Source organism: Cornus florida, unplaced genomic scaffold (genome assembly GCF_030987335.1).
Source record: "Cornus florida cultivar Cherokee Brave unplaced genomic scaffold, ASM3098733v1 CherokeeBrave_3.0.0_Hap2_Chr11, whole genome shotgun sequence".
NCBI lineage: Eukaryota > Viridiplantae > Streptophyta > Magnoliopsida > Cornales > Cornaceae > Cornus > Cornus florida.
Genome location: NW_026775581.1, coordinates 127581653 through 127596567, shown reverse-complemented (window position 1 = coordinate 127596567; position 14915 = coordinate 127581653). Strand labels below are relative to the sequence as shown.

Genomic DNA, 14915 nt, shown 5'->3' with positions numbered 1-14915 from the left:
TTCAAAATTTATTTCTTCTCAATCTAAAAAAGAAATGATATTGAGATTAAGTTATTCTTATTTTTCTCTTGAGCATAATATCTTTGAGAAAATAAAAAAGGAAAAACTGCTATTGAGATTGTTATTCTTAGATTGAATGACCCAGTTGAACAAAGATTTATGGAAGTACAATGATATCATATCAGTAGAGTTGATAATAAAAGAATGGTCAGTATATATTCTGTATTATCTCAATTTGCTTCAACAACATAGTAATTGGACACCTTCAAATTTCCAAGTCTAGGTCTTGTTTCTGATCTTCTATGTCACACTGATCTCTTCTTGTTCTTGTTCTTGTTCCACTGCAGAAGTCTTGCTTTCTTTCTCAACTGATTCTAGTGCTTTCTTAGCCTTGGCCTCTTCATTTTCGTTTCTCTTGTGACGAAGGAAATCAATTAAACCACGAAGTGTTGCAGTGGGTTCATCACTCTTGAGTAGCTGCTCGCCTACTTCGGCTGGGGTGACCTCTATGGATTGAATTAGGGCTTCAATCTCCCCGAAAAGCTCATGCTCCTTAATGCCAAGGTAATTACCAGCAAGAAGCTTGAAGCCACAAGGAGTGCAATACGACATGTGGACGTGAACGTCCATCCGACCCGGTCGCAACAATGCAGGATCCAGTTTGTCTTTGTGATTCGTCGTGAAAATTACGATCCTCTCTTCGCTGCAAGTCGACCACAGACCATCAATGCAATTCAGCACTCCCGACAATGTCACCTGCATGTAGTAGGAGTCATTACAAAATTTGTGATTGAAAATCAGTTAGTACCAAGTAGCTACGAGGATCAGCTACTATATTACTTTCATATACGATAAGTAAATAAATCTTGCTTTGCGTGAGTGTAGCTATTTCGAGGAAGTTCTAATCACTTTTTGTGTTTAGAGTTTTCAAAATATATTGTTATGCAAGTGTCGACATCTAAACTCTCAAAAGCCCAAATAATGCCGACTCAGTTTTGAGCATTTCATAGGGGGAATAATTATAAAAAAATAAAATATTATTGATTTTTTTATTTTATTTTTTTTATTTAAAAAAACTGACTTATAAAGGGCTCATAATTTCACAAAAGGGGTTTTTTATAATAGTTTGAGAATAGAAGAAACAAACGAGCACAAAAGAACCGACCTTGTCATCTTCATCCTCGGATTTACGTTTAGTCTTCTTCTCTGAATCTTCAGGCCCACCAATCCTATCTTGCAACTCAATGGTGCAGTCAATGTCCTCCACCACAAGAATGGACCGATTCGCGGTCCCCAGCAGCAACAGCCGCAACTCTGAATCGAACTGCAACTCCGACAACTCCAAGTCATAAACGTCAAACTTCAAGTAATTCGCCATGGCCGCGATCAAGCTCGACTTCCCCGTCCCGGGCGGTCCGTACAACAAGTAACCTCTCTTCCAAGCCTTGCCAATCTTCCTATACAGTTCCCTCCTCTGCACGAACCTCTCCAAATCCTCCAAAACCATCTCCTTCATCTCCTCCTCCATCGCTAGCGTGTCGAATGTGGCCGGATGGTCGAGATTGATCGGAGTCCACGCGTCAACCGGGCTCTTCCCGTACAAGTTGCAGTGGTTGATCGTGAAGATCTTCAGCGTCCTCTCCTCTTCCTTCCTCGACTTCGCTTCATTCAACACGTAAGGCAAGTAAGAACCAAGAACCTTCTCTTTCAGTTCCTTGCAAAAAGACAATTCGAGTGACCGGAGCTCGGACGGCAGAATCGATCTCGACGACTTCGTGTCTCTGTGGTGGGTGCTGGGCTGTACATATTTGCAGGACAATACCCATTTAAATTTGTGGCCGTCGAACACATCTATTACCTCTTCACCAGGTTCAACAGTGACGCTGATGTTGTTTTCTTTCTCGGGTTTGGAGATTTTGAGGCGGTCAACGTTGGGGGAGATTTTGGTGCCCAAGTACACCTCTGCGGCCTCATAGAGTTGGTTGTAGATGAGGCCGTCGAATTCGTAGATGACCAATGTTAATTCGTCGACGGAGAAGTATTTGAGCAAGTTTCGGACGCGGAGGTTGAGGTAGTCTTGGACTTCCGGTGGCATGAAGTCTTGGGCGACGGTGCGGACCACCATGGCCGTGGCAGCCAGAGAGCCTATGGTGGTTAGAACCGCCTTGGCTTTGGATAATTTGGATTTGGAGGACATGTTTGGAGTTTGTGAAAGGAATCTTTGAGAGAGCTAGGTATTGTGTTTGATGAAGAAATAGCGTGTTATTATAAAAGGGCCAAATCCTGTTTTAGAAAGGAGTTGATTAGAAACAATTTCCAACTTGGAACAGACAAACACTAAATTTTCATTTTTTTTTTCCGTCTCCTATCAAGACTCAACTTTTTACCTTCTATTTTTTAATCTTCTATTTTATTTTAGGAAATATTTTAGGTAATAGAGAAATTAGGAAATACTCGAAACCAGCCCAAACTAACAGCAGAAAAATTGTTTCAAATTTGGTCCAAATTGGCTTCCAAAGAGTATAAGAGCTTAGGGCCTGTTTGAAGGCCCATATCTGTTATTGTTTTCATGTTTTGGTTTCATTTTTGGGCCAATATCATGTTTGGAGTGAGCTGATGTGATATTGAACAGTGTAAAAACATTATGAGATTTGGGCCAAAACCCATATCAAAGAATTGTTGATATTGGGTGATATGGTATACTGTAGCGGCCATATCAACCTAAACCAAAACCATATCAACCCTCGTTTAACTGTAGCGGTGATATCAAGTTTAAAAAATCACATATCAGAAAACCTACCATTTTTCATCGTCATTTTCTCTCTCATCACGCAGCTCCTTTGCAGGCGATTTCATGGGCGACAAGTATTCGACATCCTTTTCCTTACACCTTCGTAGCTAGTTAGATCTATCTCAACCTTCCTTACATCGTCGTTGCTAGGATACAAATCGATCAACCCTCCCGTACTTGGTTTTCAGCTCAATCCTCTCTCTGTTATGTATTTCTGTGACCCGAATCTGAAACCCTAGAGTTGTTCGCAACCACAGATCGACGCTCTTTCAGGTGCTCTTTCCCTCTCTCTCTCTCTCTATATATATATATACAGTAGCAAAATCCAAATTCTCGATTCTCAGATCTATGTCTGTTGTATGATTTGTCTCTGTTTTCGCGCATCTCTTTGATGCGATTTTGGGGTTTCAACTTTAACCCTTCTCAGTTCATCAGTCGTTATGCGAGGTAGTTCGAGGCTTTTGTATACTCTTATATCGATGTACACATTTTTGTATGCGATTTTGGGGTTTCAAATTATTGAAGGAACATTTGGAGAAATCTGGATGCAGTATTGGGGATAAGTTCATCAAGGCCGTTCATTGTGACAAGCATATCAGTGGTGGTTACGTCCGGGCCGAGGGGGTAATGATTCTCTCTGTTATACTCTTATATTGATGTACACATTTCTGTTCAACTGAACAAATAAATTTCAATGTCAAAGACTCATTTGTAGGTGTGAATTTAATCTTTCAGTATAGGTTTCAAATACTTATCAAAAACCAAGCTCAAATTATGACCCCAGTCACTTCTTAGTGATTACAAGTTGTTTCTGATTACATCATGACGATTTTAAAGTTTTTGTGCCTGAAACTTATTTGATCCAAAGACCTAAATTGAAAGATTAATTTTGGAAAGCACAAATCTTGTAGTGAATTATTAATTAATTGTTCATCCACTCTCCAAATTTTGTGGTACCTTTGAAACTCACACATTTAAATTTAGGCCAAAGTATAACTTTTCAAATTTCATCTGAATTTTCATGTGTGATAAAAGTTGCTTAACCAAATACATACTTCAATATGTTAAAGGTGGAGTCTAAATAATGAAATAATACTATCTTTCTGCTTATTCCCTTGAACCTGGTGGTTTAGTGTGTGAATGATCACTTACAATGTCAATGAGATATGGTTGGCACTGGAGCTGAATTATCGTCAAGTATAACTATCTTTTGATTGAACAATTTTGGTAAACTTTTGGCACCTTTTCTTTCTAAAGTCATCTTGATTGATCAAGTTATCTTTTATCAATTATCAAGATCGATAGTAAAATTTGTTCTCTTTTAAAAATCCTTTTTCTTTTTTCTTTTTTCTTTTTCAATTTTGTGTGTGCCTTATTAGAGTGTTTTGTACTGATCTGTGTTGTCTTCTTTTTTGTAACACCCCCACATTTTTCACGCATAAGTTGATCAGGCTTATACACGAAAAACGAGGGATATCAAAACAATTGGCAATATACAAGCATGGAATACAAAATGATGGAATTAAAAGAATTTAGACAGGAAAGAAACATTAAATAATACAACATCCATCCATCCTTTATTTAATACAGTACTTCATTACAACTTGGAAATCCTACGTCAGGGATCCCTAAATATAACCCTGAGAGTTCAACGTCAAAAGTAAATAAAAACTGAAACTGAAATACTACATAAAACTTCTACCCTGCACTGGATCGTAGGAGTAGATGAGTTCGGATGATGGTCCCACACTGCTAACCTCAGCCTTGAAACGGATACTGACCGTATCCTGAAATAACAACAATGGTGGGTCAACCCCACGAGCAAGTCCTCTCTACTATGACCCAAATCAGAGAATCAAATAAATTAATCATTATGAATCGGATGAGTACTATATCTGTATACATCCTACGGGAACTATCCGATGTATAACATGACCTCAACCAGAATAGACGGTGATCACTTAGACTCACACTAGGTGGTCAAGTGTCGCCTTTCCCTACCCGGGAAATCAGCTATTATACATGGTGTACGGTACTGACAACGCAGACTATAACGAACTACACAGTGATAACACCTCGCAAAGTACTGATGAATATACTGAGCATATAAATTAGGCAACACATGCCAACAATATTAATAAATGTACCGAGAATGTCAATTTAGGCAACACATGCCAATAATATTAATAAATATACCGAGTATGTCAATTAGGCAACACATGCCAATAATATTAAACCACATACCCCGACAGCCACACATCTGTCTATCGCAACGAATGCATAAGGTATAAATGAGTCTAAACTTATTAGCCAGCTCATATGGTTCTATATGGCAACACATCCATATAATATAAATGCGACATAATTAAACAGTCCATTTATTTCCTGAAATGCACACAGCATAATAATCATGGTTTATATATCAATTAACAGTATAAACATCCTATAAGATATCATGGATAATTTATCTGATTAAAACCATGGCCTTATTTAATTTAACAGTAATGTTTGATACCATTAAATACGATAATAACACTATTTATATTTAACAATGTCGTTAAATAAATCACATTAGTATCCGTACTGCGAACGAGCCAATAAATGCTTAGAAAAGATTAATCAGCCATAAGAATAAGTAACGGGTGTTAAAATAATAATTTCATGGCCCGTTAACCCGTAATTACCAACACAGTACCTAAAAATCCAAGTTTAAGGTTCTGGAATTTACAAAACAGGCCCTAAGGGTATTCTGGTAATTTCCAGCAGCTGTAGGGACCCCACACGCGCCCTCACGCGCCTCCCAGAGCCTCCCCACGCGCAGCCCAACCTTCCCCACTCTCCCACGCGCCTCCACGCGCGTCTGGCATCAGCCACGCGCTCCCACGCGCGCGCACGCGCTGCCACGCGCGCACTAAGGGTGCCTTGCTGACGTGTCACTTCCTGGTTGGTTGGCTGCATCCGGATTCCGTACTCGCGTCACACCGGATCATCTCACCCTATCTTCCCTCCATCCAACGCCCACAGATCCGGGTGTACCGCGGTATCATGGACCGCGATGCACCGGATCAATCAGACTCCACTAATGGCCAGGATGCGCGCGTACACCCTCCTATGGTGTGCCGCGTCGCACCGGATCACTCCGGTCGTCTCCCCCACTGCCGGCGACCGGAAAACTCGCCGGAAGGTCGCCGGAAATTGCAGAAAATGCCCGGAAAAATCTAGAAAATTCTAGAAAAATCCCTAAAGTCGTATTTAATTATTTTTAGCCATTATTAATTTCATAGGACATTAAATAAATATATACCATCCTATATAATTAAAATTCCATTAATTTAATAAAATAAAATTAATAATTTATTAACCTCCAAACCTTGGCTCTATGCATAAAAATAAGCTAAACAATTAATTTATTAATTCAAAGGGGAAAAGTAGATAATAACTTGCCTTTTTGGATTTAAAATAAATCCGCCGGTCTGCGCGTAGTCGGGTAAAATTGCCTACACCGGTCCAAGCTTCTTTCTCTTTCTCTTTTCCTTTCACTCTTATAAAATAGCTCTCTAGAATTTATACTTTGCTTCTAACTCCCTTTTATTTTTTTTCTAAGGCAAGCTAGTTAATTTATACACAAAATATATAATATAAATATTACAAATATCTAATTTATAATAACTTCTCACCCATTTCTCATATTCCTACCTATATGGCTTTAAGACAATGCTATCTTTAATCAAGATATTTGATCCACCATTCTACCATAGTAAATGAAATTCTATCCTAGTATTTAATTTTCCATCATTACATTGATTTATTATAACTATTATTATTATTAATAAACTTTTATTATTATATGATTATTATATTATTATTTTTTTTATTATTATTATTAAACTAATATAATTATTATTATTACAAAAGAATACATTATAACATCATAATACTATATAACACAAATATAATACTTTAATTAGCTAATAATGATTAATATAAGCATAACCAACAAATAAAATTATTATTAATAATACATGCATAATTAAATGAATAAATTTACTATTTTAACATACACAATTACTTTACATGCACAATTAAATGAACATAATATAATAATGTAGTATGCACAAATAAATAAAATAAATTAACCTAACACAAAATTAATTTAAATACATTCTTTAAAATTACGGGGTATTACATTCTCCCCCCCTAATAAAGGAATTTCGTCCCCGAAATTCACTACATACCTGTAGTAAAAAGTTCTGGATACTTGGCACGGATAATATCTTCCCGTTCCCAAGTAGACTCTGTAGCACTATGATGACTCCACTGTACACGTACTAATGGAATAGTCTTCGTGCGCAGTATCTGATTCCTACGATCGAGAATACAGTAAGGTTGTTCCAAATAGGTTGCATCGGGTTGCAACTCAATCTCACCCACATCAATGTGTTGGTATCGATCTTCATCCCGTAGAAATTTTCGCAGCATAGATACATGAAAAACATTATGTACCCTATGAAGATTATCTGGTAGAGCCAGACGATAAGCTACTGCCCCAATCCGATCTGTAATCATAAAAGGACCCACAAAACGAGGCGATAACTTACCCTTTGACCCAAACCGCATTACTCCCTTCATAGGAGAAACCTTAAGCAAAACCTGATCACCAACCTTAAACTCCAAAGCACGAGTTCGACGGTCAGCATAACTTTTCTGTCTGCTTTGAGCTGTACGCATCCGATCCCTAATGATAGCGATCTTTTCTGACGTGTCCTTAATAAATTCAGGACCCAAAAAGCTGTTCTCACCAACTCCAAGCCAACAGACAGGAGACCTACACGGTCTACCGTACAAAGCCTCAAATGGTGCCATACCAATAGTTTTCTGATAACTATTGTTATAAGCAAACTCTGAAAGCGGCAAATATTCCTCCCAATTGCCCTTAAAATCAAGAACACATGCCCGCAACATGTCTTCTAAAATCTGATTAACTCGCTCAGTCTGTCCATCTGTTTGAGGATGATAAGCAGTGCTAAGATAAAGTTCTGTACCCAAAGCCTGCTGAAAGCTCCTCCAAAATCCCGATACAAACTTCGGATCTCTATCTGATACGATGGACAATGGTACTCCATGAAGTTTCACCATTTCTGCAATATACAGCTTAGCATACTGTTCTGACGTAAAGTTTGACCGAACAGGCAGAAAGTGAGCGGACTTGGTCAATCTATCAACAATGACCCAAATAGAGTTGTGATTATGCTGTGAAGTAGGTAATCCCTCTATGAAGTCCATGGAAATACTCTCCCATTTCCACTCTGGTATGGGAAGTGGCTGTAACGATCCTGGCGGTCTCTGATGATCAATCTTAATCATCTGACAGGTGCTACATTTAGAGACAAAGATAGCTATATCTCTTTTCATGCCGGCCCACCAAAACTGGCGTTTCATGTCCTGATACATCTTGTCTCCCCCTGGATGTACAGAGAACTGAGAAGTGTGTGTCTCTCTCATCACAACATTTCTCAAATTATCAGCTGAAGGCACAATTAAACGTCCCTTGTACCTCAATCCTCCATCAGTCCCTATAGAATAAAAAGGAACATCTCCGGAGGCTAACTCCGAAACCCGATCAATACACTGTTGATCTGAGAGTTGCGCTTGAATGACCTGATGAATGATAGAAGGAGTTACTACCACACATGCCATAAAAGCGTCTGCTAACTCATCAACAGTCTTCAAAGCATCCCACTCTGTTGTAAACAAAGCTGAAAGGCTGACATAGGGTCGGCGGCTGAGTGCGTCTGCTACAACATTCGCCTTCCCTGGATGATACTGAATAGAGAAATGATAGTCTTTCACGAACTCCAACCATCTGCGCTGTCTCATATTCAGTTCCCTCTGTGTGAACAAATACTGTAGACTCTTATGATCGCTAAACAATCGAAAAGTCTCCCCCAAAAGATAATGTCTCCAAATACGCAAGGCAAAAACCACTGCGGCGAGCTCTAGGTCGTGAGTCGGGTAATTAAGCTCATGAGGCTTAAGCTTCCTAGACCCATAAGAAACTGGTCGCTCTTCTTGCATCAACACACAACCCAAACCCTTCAGAGAAGCGTCGGTAAATACTAAATACTCGATTCCACTCTGAGGTGTGGCTAAGACAGGTGCAGAAGTTAACTTACTCTTCAATTCAGCAAAAGCAGTCTGACAAGAATCATCCCATACAAATGGTACATTCTTCTTAGTTAGATGAGTAAGTGGACCCGCAATTTTGGAAAATCCCTGGATGAACCGGCGATAATACCCCGCTAATCCCAGAAAACTGCGAATCTCTGTCGGTGAGGTAGGCTGTCCCCACTCCATAACGGCCGCAACCTTGGCTGGATCTACTGCTAACCCTTCTTCTGACACTACATGTCCCAGAAATTTGACCTCTTTCTGCCAAAATTCACACTTCTCAAACTTCGCAAACAACTGATGTTCTCGAAGTGTCTGCAATACTGTGCGTAAATGTCTGGCATGGTCCTTCTCCGACTTAGAGTAAACCAGAATATCATCAATGAAAACAATGACAAACTGATCTAAGTATTCTCTGAATACTCTATTCATCAAGTCCATAAAGACAGCTGGAGCGTTCGTCAAACCGAAAGGCATAACACGAAACTCATAAGATCCGTACCTTGTGAGGAATGCTGTCTTTGGAACATCTTGTTCTCTGACTCGTAGCTGATGATAACCAGACCTCAAATCGATCTTTGAGAAGTAAGTAGCTCCCTTCAACTGATCAAACAGGTCATCAATTCTGGGCAACGGGTACTTGTTGCGAATAGTGACCTTGTTCAGTTCTCTGTAATCAATACAAAGACGAAGAGATCCATCCTTCTTCTTTACAAACAGTACTGGTGCTCCCCATGGTGAAGTACTCCTGCGAATAAATCCCTGGCTGAGCAACTGTTGAATTTGATCTTTCAACTCTCGCATCTCCACTGGTGCCATTCGGTACGGCGCCTTAGCAATAGGCGTAGTGCCTGGAGCTAAATCAATAACGAAATCTATCTCTCGACTCGGTGGCAAGCCTGGAATTTCCTGGAATACATCCTGGAATTCCTGTACTACCGGGATACTGTCAAGAGATACCGCAGTCGCTTCCTGTGAGTCCTCCTCAAGAACGAATAAATAAGTGCTAGGCCCTCTATCAGGTTGTGGTACAACAAGAAGATACATCTCCTGTCCTGGTATAGAAAATCCAATAGACTTTTCGTAACAGTTAACCTGAGCATGGTACTGAGATAACCAGTCCATCCCAAGTATAACATCATACGAATGCATATCTAACACTAACAAATTTGCAAGAAATCGAAGTCGGCCCATATCTATAAGGATATCACCGCTATACTCTCGTAAAATTGCGCCAACTCCCAATGGTGTATAAATATTAAGAGGTTGGTCACATAACTGAGTCGTCATACCAGATAAGATAACAAAAGATCTAGACACAAAAGAATGTGATGCACCAGTGTCAAACAGTATACGAGCAGTTCTACCATGTATAGAAAACATACCCTCAATAGCCTGAGGAGCTTGCGCATTATGTGGCATGAAGTTATAAACTCTGCCATGATGCAACTGCTGTGGAGGTTGTCCCGGAGGAAATGGTGGTGCTGGAAGTGCCGGAACATTTTGAACTTGCCCACGTGGCATCGGTGGGGCCGGTAGAGGTAACGGCTGATTAGGTCTCGGCTGCCCATACTGTCCCTGCTTAGCTTTGGGACACATCTTGGCCGGATGCCCAATCTCTCTACAGTGATAACAACGTCCCGTAAAAGGACCTGCCTGCCTTCTCTGTTGATTTCCCGACCACTGTTCCTGTCCGGTCTGAGGTATCCCACCTTGTCTACCCTGATTAGGGACTCCATCCCTCTGCACATCTAGGTTTCCTTTGTTTTTCTTCCAAGGTTGATGTCCTTGAAATCTGCCCCGATCATTGGACTTGGCACCACTGTTGCTTCCTTTCTCCACTGTCTGGTAGTCTCGGTTAGTCCGCTTATCTCCCTTGGACTTCCGGTAATCACTCCTCATCTGGCAGTGCTGTAAGGCGGCATTAACCACCTGGATATAAGTAGTATATGCAGGACTACCTAAGATCACCACTTTAATCGGCCATATTAATCCCTTCACAAAGCGGTCTCTCTTCTTTTCTTCCGTATTGACCTCCTCTGGTGCAAATAATGACAAATTTATGAACTTCTGTTCATACTCAGCCACAGTCATATCTTCCTGTTGCAGATCCAGAAATTCGGTCTTCATCGCTGATCTTACTGACATAGGAAAATACTTGCCGTCAAAGCGAGTCTGAAATTCAGCATACGTCAATCTGGTCCTGTCTTCGACAGTAGTAACAGACTCCCACCACTGCAATGCATTGCCTATCAGCATAAACGTAGCCAGCATCTGTTTCTGCACTTCGGTACAGATTACCATCCGAAGATGACGCTCGCTCTCCTGTTTCCACTGATATGCTAACAAGACATCTGTGGACCCCGCAAATGTCGGTGGATTTCCCCGGATGAACGAGTGACGAACTTTGTCCCATGACATTGGCTGTGCCACTGGTTCAGGAACAGGTACTATCGGAGGAGGTTGCTGGTTTCGTAGAGCAGATGCTACTCCTGCTGCCACCGCTCGTGCAATGATATCAGCAACTTGAGGAGAAAATTCCTGATTCTCATTTTGAGTTGGGGAAATACTGCGATGACGGTTCGCATTCCTTGTCCCACGCCGAGACATCCTTCTATTAAATTCAGAAAGAATCTAACGTCAGTACATTATCATGGACCGACTAAAAGAATACAAAGAACCCTAATACTTAGGCTCTAATTATCAGAATACACAACGCGGAAGTATAGTAATCACAGATCCCTAAGACACTCGAACCTGGCTCTGATACCAACTGTAACACCCCCACATTTTTCACGCATAAGTTGATCAGGCTTATACACGAAAAACGAGGGATATCAAAACAATTGGCAATATACAAGCATGGAATACAAAATGATGGAATTAAAAGAATTTAGACAGGAAAGAAACATTAAATAATACAACATCCATCCATCCTTTATTTAATACAGTACTTCATTACAACTTGGAAATCCTACGTCAGGGATCCCTAAATATAACCCTGAGAGTTCAACGTCAAAAGTAAATAAAAACTGAAACTGAAATACTACATAAAACTTCTACCCTGCACTGGATCGTAGGAGTAGATGAGTTCGGATGATGGTCCCACACTGCTAACCTCAGCCTTGAAACGGATACTGACCGTATCCTGAAATAACAACAATGGTGGGTCAACCCCACGAGCAAGTCCTCTCTACTATGACCCAAATCAGAGAATCAAATAAATTAATCATTATGAATCGGATGAGTACTATATCTGTATACATCCTACGGGAACTATCCGATGTATAACATGACCTCAACCAGAATAGACGGTGATCACTTAGACTCACACTAGGTGGTCAAGTGTCGCCTTTCCCTACCCGGGAAATCAGCTATTATACATGGTGTACGGTACTGACAACGCAGACTATAACGAACTACACAGTGATAACACCTCGCAAAGTACTGATGAATATACTGAGCATATAAATTAGGCAACACATGCCAACAATATTAATAAATGTACCGAGAATGTCAATTTAGGCAACACATGCCAATAATATTAATAAATATACCGAGTATGTCAATTAGGCAACACATGCCAATAATATTAAACCACATACCCCGACAGCCACACATCTGTCTATCGCAACGAATGCATAAGGTATAAATGAGTCTAAACTTATTAGCCAGCTCATATGGTTCTATATGGCAACACATCCATATAATATAAATGCGACATAATTAAACAGTCCATTTATTTCCTGAAATGCACACAGCATAATAATCATGGTTTATATATCAATTAACAGTATAAACATCCTATAAGATATCATGGATAATTTATCTGATTAAAACCATGGCCTTATTTAATTTAACAGTAATGTTTGATACCATTAAATACGATAATAACACTATTTATATTTAACAATGTCGTTAAATAAATCACATTAGTATCCGTACTGCGAACGAGCCAATAAATGCTTAGAAAAGATTAATCAGCCATAAGAATAAGTAACGGGTGTTAAAATAATAATTTCATGGCCCGTTAACCCGTAATTACCAACACAGTACCTAAAAATCCAAGTTTAAGGTTCTGGAATTTACAAAACAGGCCCTAAGGGTATTCTGGTAATTTCCAGCAGCTGTAGGGACCCCACACGCGCCCTCACGCGCCTCCCAGAGCCTCCCCACGCGCAGCCCAACCTTCCCCACTCTCCCACGCGCCTCCACGCGCGTCTGGCATCAGCCACGCGCTCCCACGCGCGCGCACGCGCTGCCACGCGCGCACTAAGGGTGCCTTGCTGACGTGTCACTTCCTGGTTGGTTGGCTGCATCCGGATTCCGTACTCGCGTCACACCGGATCATCTCACCCTATCTTCCCTCCATCCAACGCCCACAGATCCGGGTGTACCGCGGTATCATGGACCGCGATGCACCGGATCAATCAGACTCCACTAATGGCCAGGATGCGCGCGTACACCCTCCTATGGTGTGCCGCGTCGCACCGGATCACTCCGGTCGTCTCCCCCACTGCCGGCGACCGGAAAACTCGCCGGAAGGTCGCCGGAAATTGCAGAAAATGCCCGGAAAAATCTAGAAAATTCTAGAAAAATCCCTAAAGTCGTATTTAATTATTTTTAGCCATTATTAATTTCATAGGACATTAAATAAATATATACCATCCTATATAATTAAAATTCCATTAATTTAATAAAATAAAATTAATAATTTATTAACCTCCAAACCTTGGCTCTATGCATAAAAATAAGCTAAACAATTAATTTATTAATTCAAAGGGGAAAAGTAGATAATAACTTGCCTTTTTGGATTTAAAATAAATCCGCCGGTCTGCGCGTAGTCGGGTAAAATTGCCTACACCGGTCCAAGCTTCTTTCTCTTTCTCTTTTCCTTTCACTCTTATAAAATAGCTCTCTAGAATTTATACTTTGCTTCTAACTCCCTTTTATTTTTTTTCTAAGGCAAGCTAGTTAATTTATACACAAAATATATAATATAAATATTACAAATATCTAATTTATAATAACTTCTCACCCATTTCTCATATTCCTACCTATATGGCTTTAAGACAATGCTATCTTTAATCAAGATATTTGATCCACCATTCTACCATAGTAAATGAAATTCTATCCTAGTATTTAATTTTCCATCATTACATTGATTTATTATAACTATTATTATTATTAATAAACTTTTATTATTATATGATTATTATATTATTATTTTTTTTATTATTATTATTAAACTAATATAATTATTATTATTACAAAAGAATACATTATAACATCATAATACTATATAACACAAATATAATACTTTAATTAGCTAATAATGATTAATATAAGCATAACCAACAAATAAAATTATTATTAATAATACATGCATAATTAAATGAATAAATTTACTATTTTAACATACACAATTACTTTACATGCACAATTAAATGAACATAATATAATAATGTAGTATGCACAAATAAATAAAATAAATTAACCTAACACAAAATTAATTTAAATACATTCTTTAAAATTACGGGGTATTACATTTTTGTTGGATGACATTTTGACATACTTATTCCATTTCTCATTCTATATTTTGTGGTTTTCAGATAGTGGTATGTAGTAATCACATGAATTTTGTGTGTGCCTTATTAGAGTATTTTTTCCTTGCAAAGTCTTGAGAGCCAATGATCACCTGCTCTTTGAAGGAATCACATCAAAGGCAATTCAATACTGTACGACCATGGTTTCAAGATCAAAAATCAAATTTGTTATTTGTTATTTGTTATTTTTATTTTCTTTCTCTAGGTAATCGCACACACCCATTTGTCCAATTGCACGAGGTCATTTACACTTTAAATTTATAACTTAGCCTGAAAAAAGGTTAGATATATCTTGCTTACTACTTCTAATTATTTCATTCCTACCGTATGTTATTTTGTTTTTCTCTAAT

General features: G+C 39.2%; 1 protein-coding gene across 1 annotated transcript; it reads right to left on the bottom strand.

Moving 5' to 3' along the window:
* Positions 1-300: 300 nt before the first annotated feature.
* Positions 301-2461, bottom strand: LOC132282100 (AAA-ATPase At3g50940-like). Its single transcript, XM_059783726.1, has 2 exons — positions 1166-2461; positions 301-756 (listed from the first exon to the last, which is right to left on the bottom strand). The coding sequence occupies exons 1-2, from the start codon at positions 2195-2197 to the stop codon at positions 301-303; spliced, it is 1488 nt and encodes a 495-aa protein (XP_059639709.1). The 5' UTR covers positions 2198-2461.
* Between the last annotated feature and the right edge of the window lie 12454 nt (positions 2462-14915).

Coding starts and splice junctions, on each gene's coding strand:
- LOC132282100 (XM_059783726.1), bottom strand. CDS start 2,197: ATGTCCTCCAAATCCAAATTATCCAAAGCCAAGGCGGTTCTAACCACC. Junction 757..1,165: donor CCGAGGATGAAGATGACAAG/GTCGGTTCTTTT, acceptor TACTACATGCAG/GTGACATTGTCGGGAGTGCT.